Below are 18,378 nucleotides of genomic sequence, written 5' to 3'. Positions count from 1 at the left end.
ATACCTGTGGTTGCTTGGGCCATCAGGGTCTGAGCATGCTGCCTGCCAATCAGCCCGTGGAGGTGGGCAGTGTAATCAGAAGAAGCTTTGAGGTTGGTGATGACAAAGCTGCGAGATGCCGCAGGCAGAGAATGGACCACCATCTCCTGGAGGGGGTCAGAATTCCTAACTTCTACAAGGAAGCTATCAAAGGCAGACTCCTGAGCTTTCCATGAGATGGCCACACTGCCTGAAGTCACATTTGAGACAGTGAGGTGGCTAAGGAGAGGTTCAGCTACTAAAGTGAGAAGAAAAAAAGAAAATACGAACAGCATATCAATGTAAAACTCTATTAGGTCAAAATCAAACCATGTAAGACTAAATCCATAAAGTTTTAACCTTTACCTTCTGATAAAGGAACTTGCCCTTTTTTGAAAACCAACTTGAGCCATGAGAAAGAAATACATGTGTTTGACTGATTTCGTAGGTTTTGATGAACTTTCATCTGGTTGGGATGAGAATGAGGTACTGCTGGCTAGCTCACTGTTCTTCCTGCAGTCCATGCTGATAACAATTTGTAGTCTCATGTAGAATGAGAACAGATCCTCCCTCAGCCTTGGGCAACTTAAAATGAGGGAGTTTGGATTCTGCAATGTTAATCCTTTTCTTGAAGGCTCCTAGAATATGGGACCCATTTTTGTGAGAAGAGAATCTCCTGTCTACTCCACAAATGACTTTTAATTTCATTTGTGATGTCTAATTTTATCTGTCAGGAGAAGGCATTGTCCAAAAATGTGCTAAGAATGCTATTTTGAAATGGACAAGGCTCTCCTTTTTGAATTCACATAGAATTGTCTTTTGCTACATTCCAGACAGCATCTCTGATAGTGTGTATGTCATAGATAACACAGACTTACGGAGGGCAGTTCACTCTTTGGTTAACCAAGTTCCTTATATAAACATGTCTACTCTGTTTCTGCCATCTACCATTCACTGTTCTGGGAGCAAGCCAGCATGTTCTGGTCTTTTCTCCTAGAGGTGGCCTTGAATTGGGGTGGTCTGAATAGTGTGACTTCCTCCTACACTCATCTGATGAATAACCTTTGCTGACTGTCATCACTTTCCCAATTCAAGGTCATTAAATCATTGGAATGTTGGGGTTTTGGGAAGTCAAAGGCACTGGAATGACAAAAAACCATCATAAAACACACAATATAATTTTTAAGACCTCTTTGACCAATACAGACATCTTCCCAAGTCCAGAACAGCTCTCATCAGAGTTTTTTTAGTTACTGAGGAAGAGAATTCTTTTTTCCAGATTCAGCTTGGCAATCTGGACCACACTATATATCATGCTATAAATGTCCTGGTCAGTGATAAATTAGGAAAGTCACCATGTGGGCTGCTGCTGGGAGAGAGGTATGGTCACCAGTGCTCCAGCCTAGTGTCAGGGAACAGTTACCGCCCTGTGACCTGGGCTTCTGTGGGCGGGAAGGAGTGCCTTCACCCTGCAAAAAAAGACTCTGGAGAGAGGGTTAGGAATAGGTGAATGTGCCTGTACCTGTAGTGGCCGTGGCACTGATGGTTTTGGTCTGCATGCTGGGAGCGAGTCCAGAGAGGTAGACAATAAAATCATTACTAGGGCGGAGCCCTGAGATGTGGGCTGTTCGTTCAGCACCAGAGACGTTATATTCCATGGTCTCCAGGAACCTATTGGAATCAATAATTTCAACGGTAAAGGTCTCGAAGGCACCATCAGTAGCGGTCCAGGAGAGATTGAAACTCTCAGAAGTGATGTCGGAAACACTTAAGTTTCCAAGTTCAGGTTCTCCGGCTGAAGAAGGAGGGGTAGGAGAGAAGACACAAATAAATCCGAATTAATCATGGGGCTTGGGTTTTAAGACTGTAGTTGTTAATAGCTGAGTAGAAAGATCTGACAGTTCAGGGTCAGGGCAAAACGAAGCAATGTTACCCATCAGTGCCAATAGGAGGGAAAAGGGGGATTTGTTCAAAGGAAAAGTATAAAAAGGAAGGCATAGTAAGTAGATTTGCCTGCTCTGGAGCCGCCACACCTGATCAAGGCCTGCCTGAGATCTGGCCTGAGTGAGGAGACAGGCTGAGTGTCGACGGCAGGAGCTGCTCTGCCGAAGCCCCGGTGCTTTTGGGAGCCGCACCTCAGGGATGCTGGCCGTGGGCCAAAAGATACGAGCGCTGGCAGCTTTCAATCTCTTAAACTGCACTAAGGAGACCATGTGTATGTACTTGGTTCCCGCCAACAGGCAGATATTCTCTGCTTTGAGGGAGTTCCCATCTATTCAGATGATGACTAAATAATTCTGATGCCATTCCCCTCCCAAGGTGGTACCTTGAGGCTTCTGATTTTGTGACTTAAAGGGAATTGGCAATTTGTCAGTGTGATTCTTGGTGTTTTCATCGTGCTTCTGACAAGGGCCAGCTGTTCTCAGATTCTGTTAAAATAGCTTGTCCTTTCTTAACTGCTTCTCCGGGGGCCAAGAAGGCTCGTATCGCCTTGCCAACCAAGAGAGCTGAGCCAGGAAGAGGCCATCAGGCAGCCCTGTTCAGCCAAGAAGTAACATTTTGTCTTAGTGCTTTTCTGAGCAACAGGAGTAAAACATGCAGAGGGCAGGGAGGAGCAGGGTTTGAAAAGCTCCTATTATCTCTCTAGCAGGGCAGGAGAAAGCTTCCCTTCCCAAGAGATCTGGTGAAATGCAGACCAGATGGGATTATGGCTCTTCCTCCCCAGAGACCGACTCATCAGAAGCAAGCATGTTGGTATCATTATAAAGACACAAAAAACCAAACATGAAAATACTAAGAACACCCAAACCACAAGATCTACAGGAAAGATGAAGAGTGGTGGGTGACTTCTCTACCTTCTGAGAGGGAGCGGGTTATGGACATTAGATAAAAGGGCCCCGGGTCCATCCAGGGCAGCCTCCGCTGCAATTTTTAGGTATTTCAGGGTCAGCATTCATACATCAGTTGCCTGTGCTGTATGTTTGTATCAGCGAGCATTACTGAAATGGTGGGGGCTGAAAAGGAGAGCTATGTTTTTGGCAGAATCAACTAGGACATAAAAGTTCACACAAAATTTAAGTTGCAATAATTATTGGAAAATGGGAAAGGCACATTCAAAACCAAACCAAGCAGCCTCTGCTCAACTTCAGACCAATGGAGGCACAGGGAGGATGGGCCATGGAAACCAGGGCCAGGGAGGGCTGCGCTCTTGAGCAAGGTCCGAGGAAACACTGAATGCTCTGTCATTGGATCAGACTGATGAGTAAACCAAAGCACACCCTCCTGGGTCTGGGCTGAGAGTGTGCCATCCAAAGGCCAATAGTCCAGGGAGCAACTCTTGATTAAAAGAACAAAAAGGGCATCAGATCTTTGACATTCATAGCCTGGGACATTCTTTGCTTCAAATGCTGCTGTGTGTACTTCTGCTAATGAATGGCTTTTTCTTTGGTACAGTCTCCAGTCATAATTGTGTGATCTTTTTTTTTTTTCTTTTCTGGTCTAGCTATTTGCTAATTTGATGTTGTAACAATGACTCAGTATCTGAGAGAACTGCCTGGAGGAGGGTAATTCAGTTCTCTTATTATACTCAGTTCATTTTAGAGAAACATTTAAATTAAAACATTTCTTTTTAAATGCAAGAACCACGGTGCCCATATCCTTGAGGGATTTGGGATAGTAAAGCACCGTTTCCAACTTCCAACAAAAAGACTACAGTAAATAACATGTGCTCCATCAGAACTCACAAGTGGGAAGGTTGGCTTTTGGTTACATCCAATCACAAGGGAAGCGAATGGAGACCATCAAGCTGGATCATGAAATGGAAAGCTGTCATTCAAAAGAGATGCAGTTATAGGACTTGACAGGTAAGGTCTGGGAGAGGTTAGAGGTCAGAAAAGGCCACATCTGCACGTACATTCCTGAGATGTCAAAGGCATCTCGACCAAGGCACAGCCCACGGGCAGGTCTCTGAGCATGCAAGGTCAGCAGCTAATGGGCACATGGAAAGGATTTAGGTATGGATGCAAGCTGACTCCTCGCACGATCTCTTGGAGAGAAGTCACCCTGGGCAGGGAGAACAGGTACCTGTGGAGGCCTCAGCAGAGAGCACTGGCGTCCTATAGCCCCGGATCACCCCGTGGATGGTGACTCTGTAAGGGGTGGCGGCCTTCAGGCCTGGGACGTCCGCTGCCCGCAGGCTGCCGGGCACCGTGAGGTTCTGAGCCGCCTCCACCCCGTTGGCCTCCTGCACCTGAATGACAAAGTGCTCAAAGGCCTGGTCCGCTGCGGTCCAGTTGAGTCTGAGGCCATCCCAGCCAGCCTCGGTCACGACTAAGTCTCCCAGCTGGGGGAGCTCCGCTGAAGAAGGACAGAGAGGAATGCGTCAGTCCTGCCAACCAAATGTGAGGACGGAACGTCCCACAGCCCAGCTCGAGGGAAGACAGAAAGGGGCAAAAGGTTTTCTTGTGTGTGTGTGTGTGGGCATTCCTGATCTCAGGGAATTTCCAGTTTGAACTGCGGTAACTGGCCACAGCTTTCTTAGGGAGATAAAGATGGTCAGAGAGGGGATCATCTGTGTTGTTTATCCTTGACATGGTGATGCCAATATTTCCCAGAATATTTTCAACCATTGACAACCCACTGGGAGGTCTCTGAGGACCATGCATGACTAGCACCTTAAAGGCCGTGGGAAAGGTGGCGTTGTGGGTCAGGGTAAGGGAAGTAGGAATTGGTTAAAAGTACAGGGTGGCTCAGATGGTAAAGAATCCGCTTGCAATGCAGGAGACCTGGGCTCCATCCCTGGGTCAGAACGACCCCCTGGAAGAGGAAATGGCAACCTATTCTGGTATTCTTGCCCGGAGAACCCCATGGACAGAGGAGCCTAGCAGGCTATAGTCCATGGGGTTGCGAAGAGTCAGACATGACTGAGCAGCAAACACCCCCCACACACGGACGTCGGAGGCAAATGGGCCTTGGTTAGAATTCCAACACTCTTTGTTTGCTAGCTGCATAATCTGGGTCATGTCACCTAACTCAACTCTGAGCCTTGCTCTCCTCATCTTTAATTGGAGCTGACAGCACACATCATTTCATTGGAATGTGTGGTGACTGAGTGATAATATTGATAAACCTCTAAGATTATACCTGACAACCAGCTGACATCATACTTGACATATAGTGAGGGCTGGATAAGTGGTGGCCCAACAGATATACGTTTGTTCCTTGGTATCCTTGGCGGACTGGTTCTAGGACCTCCACAGATAACAAACTGAGGATGCACACTAAATGATGCGGTATTTGCATATCACCTATGGGCATCCTCCTGTTTACTTTAAAAATCATCTCTAGATTACTTATAATACCTAATGCAATGTAAATGCTATGTGTATAGTTACCAGCACATGGCAAATTCAAGCTTTGCTTTTTGAAGCTTCCTGAAATTCTTGTCCCTAATATTTTTGATGTTGGTTAGTTGAATTCGAGAATGTGGAACCCACGGATACAGAGATGTTTTGATGTTTCTCCTTGGAACTTCTTGGTCACAGGGGAGAGAATTCCCCACTTAGTCTCATCACTGAAGTCTGGAGAGATCCTCTCTTTGCTGCCCAGAGGCTAGCTGACTGGGCGCACAAATCACGTGCTGAATCAGGTTTGGACAAGTCTGATGTCTTATCTCCAGACTTTTCCCATCTGTCAGGGATCAAAGTTTCCATACTGGGTTCTTGGCTTGGCACGTTCCCTCCTGGCTTCTCCTGACAGCACTTTGTGTCTGAATGAAGAATGTTTGCTTCACAAAGCAAGGCCCTGAGTGTGAAATGAGTGTCTACTCTTAACTGAAAGTTAAAATTATGTTCTGCTCTGCAGATGGTGCAGAGCAGCACCCACTATTCATCTTTCTACAATGTGGGACAGGGAGGTCTGGCGTGCTGCGGTTCATGGGGTCACAAAGAGTCGGACACGACTGAGTGACTGAGCTGAACAATTTAGGAAGGAGATTTAATGCAGTCATTACTGATTTAGAAAGTTTGGGTTCCAGATAAGGAAAAACTCACCGCTGCTCAGGGTCAAATGTAATCTCCCAGCCCCCCCTTTTTTTTCTTTTGAGGTTGAAGTGACCATGGATTCAAAGAAAAGAAAACATTTGCGAGATTTCGGTCAGAAAAAGTATGAGGTACTGGTTCTCAGGTATTCCAGGATTCAGTGCTTATGGGGAATCTGGGCAAACCGGACCTCTTGGAGGGGCTGCATTTAGACTGTGGAACTGGTCCTTTTATGGAAGAACTGGGTTGGAGACATGGGTGCAGATGGCCCTCTCCTCCTTCCCAGCTCACCAAGAATAGCTGCTCATTTACTTGTCATATAGTGGGTCTACTTGTAAGACTGCCCATGCAAAAAGAATTCTACTGCTAAAAACACAAAGTTTATAAACTACAGATGTAGATCACTATACCCTGCTCTGAGATCCCATGTGTCCCAAGGGCCCCTTTTGCTCCTGTTTGGTTTGATAATATTTTAGGAAACACAGGCCATTGATAATCTGGCCAGTTAAGGTGTACTGTTACATAACTTTTCTTATATAGTTTCTAGCAAGGACCAGTTTTATTCAGTATATCTCAGCAAGAATGATAATTCATTTGATTAGGTTATTTGGGTGGGATTAAAACACAGGACATGTAGAGAAGGGCATGGGCTTAGAGCCCAGCATAAAAACACTCCAGGCCAGAATACTGGAGAGGGTAGCCTTTCCCTTTTCCAGGGGATCTTCCCCACCTAGGGATCAAACCCAGGTATCCCTCATTGCAGGCAGATTCTTTACCAGCTGAGCCACAAGGGAAGCCCATAAAACCCCTAATCCCCCAAATCAGACCCATTTCTCCATGATCATTTTAGAGCTGTTTCTAGCAACCTCATGACCAGCAGTTTTCTGTAACAGATGGAGTTGCATATTTTCAGGGGACAAATTGAGATGAATTGTTTTTCCTCTCCAAATTGAATCTAAAACATTGAAGTCCAACATGACTGTCCTTTCTTGCCCTGCTTCAAGGATCTGCTAAGGAGAGAGAGACAGACTTGGCTAACTTCAGCAGATGATGATAGATCATTTCAGAGGTTATTCTGCAGCAGTCTGACTACCAGATGGATGGCCATCAGCGACTCTGAGGCCACTAATTTTAAGATTTCTCTAGAAACTTCTGACCTTATTCTGTGTTGCAGCCCTGCTGTGTATGTTAATTATACTATGATATGTTGCTATTGGATAAATTTAGCTATTTGCCATTCAAAATTTACTACAGAATGGGTGCCTTGCGAAGTACTTTCATTCATTACCTCATTTACTGCTCATGACAGTGTTCTGAGGTCAGAGTATTATCTCTTATTCAAAGGTGAGAAAAGAAGGCTTGGAGGTATAAAATGAGATACCCAAGAATATGCAGCCAGTAAGGTGGAATTCCAACTCAGACCCTCCGGAGTTAGAGCGTGTGTTCATGCTGACTGCCAACAGCTTTGAGAGTACTCCCTGACTCATGGGGAATTTTCTCTATTCCAATGACAGGCTGGGGTCCCTGGTGTGGGGAAGAGGGTTGTGTACCTGTAATGACCTCCACAGCAAGGGGTTGAGTGCTGCGGTCCCTGACCTTGCCGAGCAGGGTGATTGTGTAAGAGGTACCAGCTTTGAGGCCTGGAATCTCCACGGTGTGCTGGCTGCCAGGAACCGTGAGACTGTGAACTTCTCGGGGCTGGTCAGTCTCCCGGATCTTAACGACAAACTGCTCATAGATCCCATCGGGGCTGGTCCAGTGCAGTCGGAGGGCATCCCAGCTAACCTCGGCCACTGTGAGGTTCCCCAGACCTGGAGCCTCCTCTGCACAAGGAGACAGGGTTGCCGAGTTACTAAAAAAGGCGATGGCATTCCGGGATTCAGCTGAGATGGCATGGAAGCTGAGGTTGCGAGAGCTGTCTGGCTGGTGTGGATCACAGATGTGTGATTTACAGCAGGTGTCCAGCATACTCTAGCTGTTGGCACTGAAGCCAGGGCCTTTCTAGCCAGCCTTTGTCTTTCATAGACAGTTCTCAGAATTGTTCACAACTTCCATTGTTGACATACAGATGGGGCTTCAGGGAGTCCTTTGGGGCGTTCTTAAAATAAGCTCAGATCAATTATTTTCTTCCCCCACTCGCCAAGTGTGCTTTCCAACTTCTTAGATAATATGGCTGAAACTTGCTTTGCAAGAAAAGTCGCCTCTTAATTTATGCAAGAGAAGAGAACATGGAGCTTTCCATGGAATTGGCTCCCAGGCCAGGACTAGGACCTGGCCAAACAAGGGACAGGGCCTCTGGGAGAATCACGGCGCTCCCCCTGGAGTAGGAGCGAAGCCCAGTTCAGAGCAGGGAAGAGCGTGGATCCCTCCTAAGCGGGAGGAAGCAAGTTAGTGAAGCAGTCTAGAGTACCTGTTAAAACTTCAACAGAGAGAGGGGCTGTGCTGAAGTCCCGAGTGACCCCGCGGATGGTGATGCTATAGGGAGTGGCTGCCTTGAGCCCAGGCAGGTCCACGGACCTCAGCCCTCCAGGGACAGTGAGGTTCCGGGCTGCCTCCTCTGTGCCAGGCTCCTGCACCTGAATGAGAAACTGCTCGTAGACTCCTTCCGGAGCCGTCCAGTTGAGTCTGAGGGCCTCCCAGCCCACCTCGGACACCGTGACCTCTCCCAAGTGGGGAGTGTCTCCTGGAGAAAGACAAAGAACTCATTTAATGATCAAATTGCACACGCTGATCCAGGGACTCTGTAATGGAAGAGCAGGCCTGACATGACTTTTTTAAAGGAATGTGACTTTCTTTAGAGAGCCGTGCATCACGTAGCTTCCTAAATTTGAGAAATACAGTCGATGGGGTGAGGTGTAGGAAAACATTCGTGATCTTATTTTATTAAGGAACTGCCCTTGCCTGCAGAAGACAAGAAGATTATTATGATTATTTTTCCTTTTAGATATAATGCCTTAGCCTCCCTCCCCAGGAGGAAGCCTGTGAAGCCCAGGGCCCTGCAGCTGGGGCTCAGTACATAGTCCCCAGGTTGGGCGTTGCAGAGCCCCAAATACTGTGGTTCACATGACAGGCACTGTGAGAGCTGCCCCAGGAGCCGGGCAGCCCGATTTTTTCCCATTATTAGGCACCATAGTGCTATAACTTGGGGTATTCAAGTCTGGTCAGAAACGAGCTGCGTCTGATTATCCTTGGGCAATTTCCTGTTGGGAAAAACAGAAGCTAGATTCAGAAAGGTAAGGGGTACCTGTGGAGGCCTCAGCAGAGAGCACTGGGGTCCTATAGCCCCGGATCACCCCGTGGATGGTGACTCTGTAAGGGGTGGCGGCCTTCAGGCCCGGGACGTCCACAGCCCGCAGGCTGCCGGGCACCGTGAGGTTCCGAGCCGCCTCTACCCCGTCGGCCTCCTGCACCTGAATGACAAAGTGCTCGTAGGCCTGGTCCGCTGCGGTCCAGTTGAGTCTGAGGCCATCCCAGCCAGCCTCGGTCACAGTGAGGTTTTCCAGTTCAGGGGTGTGGTCTGAATAATGACAAGAGATGGGGTCTGTTAAACCACGCCTAAAACGCTTTCCGTCTGGGAACTCAGAAATGCACACCCACTTCAGGTGCTGAGGGGCCGGGGGGCCGGGTCTCCTGCTTCACTCACCGCACCCCTGAGCCATGCAGTCGCTGTCAAAATGCTAACTAGCAGGAAACTCAATATAATACTTACTTTGCCTTGTTGCGTACTGGGGTTTGTCTTTTGAAAATGTTTTTCCATTGACCAGCGTCCTGTGGATTTAGAAAGTGTTACACGTCTGCGCTGGCACTGCTCTAGGCTGCAGTTTCCATTTTGAAAAGTGTCTCTCATCCTAAGGATGAGATCACAAAGAAAAGCCTTCAGCTGCTCCTCTTGGGATCCTGAGTCTGAGCTGGCCAGCCTGCTGTATTTTGAGAAAATTGGCTCCTCTTAGAGTCCCTTCCTTTCTGCGCTTTCTCCATCTCCCTGGGAAGGCATGTTTCACAGTCTCTTTATGCTGGGATTTTTGTCAGTTTGTGGGGCTCAAATCAGTTTACATAAACCACTGCGGACAGATCAGAGATAAATTAACATGGGACAAGTAAGGCTATCCTGAACAGAGAGCTGAGTCTCTGCAAAGCTCTCCTTCATTGGACAGAAAGAAATGCCCTGGGAGAAATAGTTATTAAGCTCAATTAAAGCTGAATTTGCTATCTTTATTCATCTCTGGAACAAGCACAGCACAGAACACTCACATGTCTCACTTCAAGGTGATAATTCTCCCAGGACTGAGCCTAAGTGGTCTTGGCATCACCTGGGAAGAAAGAACTTTCTCTGGAAACATCCTCTAAACAACGGAGTAAGAACTGCCTTGAGTTCATATAAGTGAATGCGCTGTTTCTCTCCATATATACTTTATATAGCTGCTTATTTCAAAGCAGCCTCATGTGTCCACTAAAGCTGACTTCTCATTTGAAAATCTCAGCCTGCAGTTAGATTGAAGATATTGGTTCAGAGGGGAAAACGTTTCTTCTCCAGAATCTATTTGATTCAGACTTTGCTACTTTCTGGGGAATGTTCTTCCTGATTGTTCTACTTTGGCAAAAGCTGACACTACTTCAAATCCTGTTTGGTCTAGAACAGGGGACTGCTAACTAGGATCTGAGGGTCAGATCCAGCCTGCTGTCTATTTTGGTAATCAGTGAGCTAACAACACTTTTAAATTTTTTAAATGGTTAGAAAAATCTAAAGAACACTTCATGAAGATGAAATGAATGAGATTGAAATTTTGATGTCACAAGTAAAATGCCACTGGAACGCAGCCATGCCTGTGCATCCACGCGCTGCTGATGGCTGCTTATGTGCTGCATTGCTACAACAGCGGAGCTGAGACTGTATGGCCTGAAAAGTCTAAAATACTGACAGTCCTTTCAGAAAGTATATGCCATACCTGACCTTGACCGTCATTCTTATAGACGCTTCATTTAACCCAAATCTGTTTCCTGGAACCCTTGTCCGAGACCACATAGACATGTCTTAACCACACAAACCACATCTCAGGGTCTAGGTGAGGAAGAGAGGGCTCCAAGCTCAAAGTGATGTATCTATCCATACTTCTGGGGAAAGGAAGGAGAAATGGTCAGCCACCTTTCAACCCAATGTCCTCTGTGCAGCTAGGCACAGTGCTCCAGGAGTAGCGATTATTTCCTTGAACTTGGACTTTCAGCACAACTACTCTCAGGAGTGTGACCTTTTCAGATATGCCAAGAGCCCTCATTCATAAAGAGACATGGGACGAAAACCAATCTAAGTCAGACTATAAAGTTAAGGGAATCAATTCTGTGGCTCATAAACTCTCCTTTTTTATCCCACTTTCTTCTTTTTTCTTTCTCCTGCTGCTGTCAAAACTGCTTGTCAGGGACTTAGCTGACATAGACACTTGATCCCCTTCATGTGAATTAAGTGTGTTTCCTCTCAGGTAACTGCTTTTTAAGCTCTCTCTCTAAATTATGACATAAAATACATATTTTTTTTTCCCCATGGAAGAAATTTCAGATACCAGGTTGCAAGAGATGTGGGAAGAATTACCTAATCAGGCAAGGGAGGGTTACAGATTGTCTATTAAGCTACTGCAGTAAAGATGATTGAAGAGAAGAGGAGATCCACCTTAGAAAATGTCTCTTTCTCATGAGAACCATCTTTTCTCTTTGCATCAGCTTTTGTCCATGCCTCAGATACTATTATACAATGTCCCTCATATTCTGCTTCATCGCTTGGTACAGCTGGTAGAGTAATTTTCGTATAATGTCATGTTGCTCAGTAAATGATAATAGTCATTTACTATTATAATAGTTCACAAAGATTTTTGGCTATTGGTGCCCTACCCAAAGCACTTCAATAAACAAATGCTGCACAGATAAATAAGAGTGGAATTCCAATGAGTAAAATCAGTAGTTAAAATAAAGGGAGGTGGGTAAGAATTATGAGAAGAGAGGGAATGATGTGAATTAAAATACAGCAGACAACACTGGAGATGGAGACCGGGCTCCGTGTAAATGCGGACTCTGCATTTCAACAGCAAATGACATACTAATGGGCTTACTGCCCCAGAAGCCCAGTGTTTCCGTCGTATATTCCACACTGAATTTCTTGGCCTTTCTTTATGAAAAGGCTGTTGTCTTTTTTCTTACAGCTGTGCACTGGCATCTACCCTCTGAACAATGTCAGTGGGCCTGGGAAATCAGAATTTCAAAATCTCATTTCTGGGCTCGTGGTGAGTTGACCAGCTGGCCTGGAGGAATTTCAGGCTGTGCCAACTTTAAATCTTTAGATTTCCACCATCATGCAGATGGTCATTACCAAGTGCTGACTGATGAGGCAGCGGCTTTTAATGCTCACTGATGGGAAACAGAATGATTCTCCTACAGCCGCAGAATGGCCAAATTCAAGCCTGAGGACCACCCAAGGGGAGATTAAATTGTTTTGATCTCCTCTTGTAAAGTTAATGGAAATTCAAAGCTTTGCCTGCTCTAACAGTTTTGGGGGACTCTTAACACTGTCAAGAATGAAACCCAAGCCCCTTAGCATGATCTTCACTGCCCTTTGCAGAAGATACTGATGATGTCCGTGACCTTGAACCCTGTTCTCTCCAGCTCCATCATACAGCAGGCTGTATGGCTGGTGCTGCGCTAACATAAAGTTTCTCACGTTTTTGAACTTCTCACATGCTGTTCCTCTAGCTGGAAATGTCATCACTCCCTTCTCCACTTGCCCAATTCTTGTTTCTTTTTGAGGACTCAGTAAAGTACCACCTCTCCCAAGAAGCATTCTCTGATACCCTGCCTTCACTTTGCTCAGGTCTGGGATGGATATTGCCTCTGTGCTCCTGTAGCTTCCCACACTGGCCTCTAAACAAACTAGTCACAGTCTTATAATTTTGGTTTTGATTCTCTGTTCTCATTGCAGTATGCATCATTTCCTGAGGGGAGGGGTTGGGTCTTTCTGTACTCTATGCCACTGCTGCCTGACCCATGGCAGGTAAGAAATAAATATTTGTGGGATGGATAAATATTTGACTAAATTTCAGTTTGCTCTATGAGAAAAATCAAAGAGGCCAATTAGAGCAGAGTGTTCTCTATTACTTGCAGCTGTTGCTAAAAACAAAATTCCACCTCTCTGCTTCCCCAGACCCTTGAGAATTATGAGGGTATCACTGTTGAGTCTTACATGGTGTGTAAAGATGCTTTATCGGCCTTGTGTATCTGCATATTCTCCCTGTTTTATGTCCCTTACTGCTCACAGCAAATCATGGCCTCCACTTCAAGCAGGGTTTTGTTGAGTTTATTAGAATACAGGTGCTGGGTGTGGGAGAGGCACCTGGCACACACTAATTTTGTTCAGTGCTAACAGGGATGTGTGCGTGCTAAATTGCTCCAGTCGTGTCTGACTCTTTGCGACCCTATGAACTGTAGCCTGCCAGGCTCCTCTGTCCATGGGATTCTCCAGCAAGGATACTGGAGTGGGTTGCCATGCCCCCCTCTAGGGGATCTTCCCAACCCAGGAATTGGATCTGCATCTCTTAGGTCTTCTGCATTGGCAGGCAGGTTCTTTACCACTAGTGCCTTTTTAAATTTCTTTCCTTCCTTTATTCCCTCTTCCTTTCTCCCTCCATCCTATCTTTCCTTCTTTCTTTCCTCCCACTTTTATCCAGAGTAAGCTTAATTATGGAGAGGGAAATGGTAGCCCACTCCAGTATTTTTGCCAGGAAAGTCCCATAAACTGGTGGGCTACAGTCCGTGGGGCTGCGAAGAGTCGGGCACAACTGAGCACAAGCTTAAGTAAAGACTCCGGGAGAATGACTTCCCTTCCCTTAATTCTTAAGGGAGGGAATTTGGGCTGTTGCTACAGGGGTGAAATCATAAGACCAGAAGATTCTATGGAAATACTGCCTCTGGAGGAGCTGGGGTCCCCAAAGACTCCTGAAGCCAATGCCACATGTTCAAGGTGCTGGGGTCACAGCACTGAGTAAAAGAGACAGAGGCCTTACATTCTGGTTGGAAGTAGGAGGCAGGCCACGGAGCAAGGTGTATCAACCCACTCCAGCATTCTTGCCTGGAGAATCCCATGGACGGAGGAGCCTGGGGCTGCAGTCCATAGGGTCTCAAAGAGTCGGACTCGACTGAAGTGACTTAGCACACACGCACGCAGGAGGCAGGCCATAGGTAAGTAAACCAAATATCGAGTGCTATCAGGCCAGGCAGGTGTCATAAGGAACTCTGGAAGAGTCTGAAGGGGTAAATGAGGACAGGACATCCTTTTAGAGTGGCAGACAGAAAGGTCTTTTGAGATGACACTTGAGCTGAATGAAATGAGGGAGGTGCTGGGTGAAGACCTGGGAGAGGAGGGGAATATAGGCAGCAGCAGAAGCATGTGCAAAGGCCCTCAGGTAGGAGCCAGCTTGGCGTATGTAAGGAACGGTAAGAGGGCCAGGGTGACCACAGTGAAATGAGCAAGCAGACAAGTGGTGGGAGCAAGCCAAGTCAGGGCGATGGGAGAGACCAGTTTATTCAGGGCTGTGCAGCCTGGGGTAGGGTCCCTGCATTATATTTCAGATATCATGGGCAGTCAGGTAATGCATACTTTTAACTTGATGCTGCATCCAGGAACAGGCTTGTGCTTTGGCTCAATGCTACGACTAGAGTCCTGGAATTCTCTGGGGAAACTGCTTTGGGGCAGCCGATTTCTCATTTTCTCTGTAAAGCTCATAGACAGTGAGCAGACTTCTGCTATTGAGAATCTAGGAGGCAGAGCTGGGAACCCCTTTCTTCTGAGTTTGAACCTACAGCCCTTTGACATTTCAAGGCTCAGAGCCACATGGTACATTCCCCCGAGGGCTTCCACTGTCCCTGTTTCTTTTTTCTCCCCATGTATTTAGCAAGGCCAAGTGCCTGGACTTCTACTTCATTATGTATTCCACAACACAGTCCTGCTTGCCTCCTCTGTGTCTGCCCAAAGGCTTTGCCCCATATTAAACCTTTCTTGATACTTAGAAGGAATCCTTTGCTCGCACTGCACCCCCACAGCCCCAGTTACAGCAATGAAAGTGTCTGTTTACTAGTGAGCTCCCTGGGAACACAGACCTGTCTTCATTGCTCTAGTATCCCCAGAACTTAGCATGAGACGTGGCTGTAGTGCATTACTGACTGAGTAAATGTGGGAGATATTTTCTGGGAAGATATCGTATGAGATATTTATTGGGAAGATAACTTCAGGAGACAGAAATATCCACCTCCCTCTTAATGAAATAAAATAGTTCTATGGAGAAAGCCATAAAGAGAAATATTCCAGAGACAGTGGAGGAAGAACCTATAAAAGGAACTTTGCACAATTTTTTTTGTAATGAGTGAGGAATGTTTTTAAATATACAATGTGATTTCTTTGAAACGGTGTTAAAAAGGCACGGCTGGGAAAATGAAACTGCCGAGCCTCCGCGATGCCAAACCGGGCTCTTAGTCAGAGGCAAAGTAATTCCAGCCTGTGATTCACTTGAAAGCTTTCATCTCCCTGAGCTGCTGAAGCCTGGGGATTCCCTACTGGAGATAAGCGATGAAGTGGTCATGGCCAGAGGGTAAGATGCCTGAGAGGAGCCAGGAAATCCTCTATGATGTAGCATTTGTGAAGCTGAGGGAGAAGGAATGAGAGAGGGAGACAGAGAGGGAGGAAGGAAGGAAGAAGAGGAGGAGGAGGAAAAAAAGAAGAAATCTTTCTCTTGTTTCTCTGATTCATTTGTTGTCCCTTCACATCTTGCAACAAGCTCATGTTTAACAAGCTGAACCATTTAAATCTCTACCATAGATTTCTTTCTTTCCAATTTATTCTCCCCACCTCATCTATGATGAAGCTACCCCTGCCCCACCCAAGGATCCATCTCATAACTGGGTGGAAGCAGTCCATGCATAGAGTCAGTAGAAGTGACCACCTAAGTTCACTTTAGCAAATGGATCTATAGCTCTGCTGGTAAAAAAAAAAAAAAACCAAAAAAACCAAAAAACTCTCCTGCCAGTGCAGGAGACACTGAAGACCCAGGTTCAGTCCCTGGGCCTGGAAGATCTGCTGAGGAAAGAAATGACAACCCACTCCAATATTCTTGCCTGGAAAATTCATGGACAAAGGAGCCTGGCAGGCTGAAGTTCCTTCTGAAGAGGCTATTCTTTGCCTACTAAATACCCACCCCCTCTTCCTTACAAACTTCTATAATTTTATGTGGGCAGCAATGCACACAGCTCAAAGACTGCCTTTCCTAGACTTACTTACAGCTAGAAGTGGCCCATAAAATGTAAGAAGTCATTGGTGAGGATTCCAGAAGGACTCATCTAGGAGGCGCTATCTTTTGTTTTTGTTTCTTTCTCCTTCATGCTGCCTGTAACACAGACGTGAAGGCTGGACTGAAGCAACCATATTGTGACATGGAGGTGGCTTTGAGAATACAGGCCAAGGACTAAGACTAGTGGAACAGAAGGATAGAAGGAGCCCAAATCCCTGATAATCTGGAATTGCTGTGCCAGCACTGAACCACCTAACCTCCAACTTAAACTTTATGAGAGAGGAAACCACCTTGTGTCTTGCTAAAGTTCTGTTATTTGAGATTTCCGTTATGTGTAGGTGAAAGTATTTGTAAACGACCAAGACTCTTCAAGGCATTTCCAAATATGCCCATCACTGCAACCCCTTTTCTGCTTATGGAAATTCAGCTGGAATAGTGTCTCTGCCAAGACACTTTCTCTGGCTTATCCTAATTACCCCAATTACTTCCTTTCCTTGGGCAAGTTTCACCTAATACTCTATCTGGTCTTCCCCACAGACGAAGAGCAGGAGCACATGAGTCAAAATAATAGTGCTTCAAATATCAGCATGATACCATGTATTCAATGGGTTCTCAATAAATACTAATCAAATTGAAACTAAACCCTTTACATATTCTGAAGAATTAACATTTTCCACATATATCTCTTGACTATTTGGGAGCCAAAGTTAAATATGAATATTCATAAAAGAAGAACTGATTTTTTTTTTTCCAATCTAGCCATTGAGGAAACATGGGAGCAGGTGCAAAGAACAGGATACTTGGACTGCAAGGGATACTGGAGGTCAGGATTAAGCTGTCATGGATAAACAAAGTTCATCACTTAATGAGTAAGAGAAAAATGAGAAGGGCTCTGTGACAGGCTCACAGGACTGTATATGGCATTCCAGGTAACCTGAGAGGAGAGCAAAAGACCTGGAAGAAAAATATTTAATGGGAAATAACCAAAGAATTACTCCAAACCTCTTGGTCATCTTGAAAAGAAATAAAATGAAAAGTTAATGGATTGTGCTAGAGAGGGGGAAAACAAGAAAAAAAAAATATAACATTCATTTCTATGAAAACACGAAATTAAAACAAAAAGAACCAAAGGCAAGCACAAATTCTCACGCTTTAAGTTCTCCTAGGAAGAAATATTTAAAAGCCATTATTGATTGTCCAGCTAGGGAACTTCACTATGGACATGTCAGTGGACACGAGGAAAAGATGTGTAAGTGACTCAAATGGCATTTAGAGGATTCATGAGTGGAGAAAGTCCCTCGTCTTCCCATCTGATCTTTTCATTTGAAGACAACCTGGCTGATGGGTCTGCCAGCCTCAGAGTCATCAGAAGGTCTGGAGAGAGCTCAGAGCTCATCCACCTCACCTGTGGACGCCTGTACCCGTGCCGGCTTGCTCTTGTGTCTGCCTTTCTCTGCTGTGAGCAGGACGGTGTATTCCCGCCCAGGTTCCAGGCCTCTCAGGACGTGGGAGGTGGTGTCTCTGGGGAGCTGCACCTCCACAGGCTGGCCCGAGGGAAGACTGTAGTTGAGGCGGTAACGGTCAAACTTGGCCACCGGCGTCCGCCAGAGGAGGGTCAGGCTGGTCTCCGTAGGTTCAGAAACCCGAAGGTCCTTGGGTGTGTCCAACTCTGGGAGGAAAACAGAATGTTGAACACCCTTCAGGCTTCAGGGCAGGGCTGCTTCTGGGACTGAAGGGCGGCTGTGGGGCTGTGTGGCTTCAGGCATCTCACCCGAGTCTCAGTTTTCACCTGTGTGAAATGCCGTTGTACGGTACCTCATTGTGTTTTGGGAAGATTAAAAATATTATAGTGATATATCCATACCATGAGATAATACGCAAAAGCATTTAGAAGGAGCTGATTACTGACATAAGACACAATTTGGATGGATCTCAAGAGAATTAGTGGGGCTTCCCACTAGGATGACGGTAAAGTCTGCCTGCAATGCAGGAGACTCAGGTTC

The 18,378-nt window shown here is 46.1% G+C and overlaps 1 protein-coding gene across 12 annotated transcripts in view; it reads right to left on the bottom strand.

Annotated features, from left to right (window-relative positions):
* TNC (tenascin C) overlaps positions 1 to 18,378 on the bottom strand; it is a 101,478-nt gene that overhangs the window by 38,352 nt on the left and 44,748 nt on the right. For 2 of the 12 annotated variants that reach the window (XM_070459211.1, XM_070459213.1), the window contains exons 10-16: positions 17,781 to 18,044; positions 9,301 to 9,573; positions 8,467 to 8,739; positions 7,607 to 7,879; positions 4,102 to 4,374; positions 1,541 to 1,813; positions 5 to 277 (exon numbers count right to left, since the gene is read on the bottom strand). In XM_070459211.1, coding sequence (XP_070315312.1) covers positions 5 to 277; positions 1,541 to 1,813; positions 4,102 to 4,374; positions 7,607 to 7,879; positions 8,467 to 8,739; positions 9,301 to 9,573; positions 17,781 to 18,044 — 1,902 coding nt within the window. The remainder of the gene's footprint in view (positions 1 to 4; positions 278 to 1,540; positions 1,814 to 4,101; positions 4,375 to 7,606; positions 7,880 to 8,466; positions 8,740 to 9,300; positions 9,574 to 17,780; positions 18,045 to 18,378) is intronic. The other 10 variants (XM_070459212.1, XM_070459215.1, XM_070459216.1 and 7 more) reach the window with 7 other exon arrangements.

Source organism: Odocoileus virginianus, chromosome 31 (genome assembly GCF_023699985.2).
Source record: "Odocoileus virginianus isolate 20LAN1187 ecotype Illinois chromosome 31, Ovbor_1.2, whole genome shotgun sequence".
Taxonomy (NCBI): Eukaryota; Metazoa; Chordata; class Mammalia; order Artiodactyla; family Cervidae; genus Odocoileus; species Odocoileus virginianus.
The sequence above is the reverse complement of the archived record's forward strand: the minus strand, read 5'-3'. Positions and strand labels throughout refer to the sequence as shown.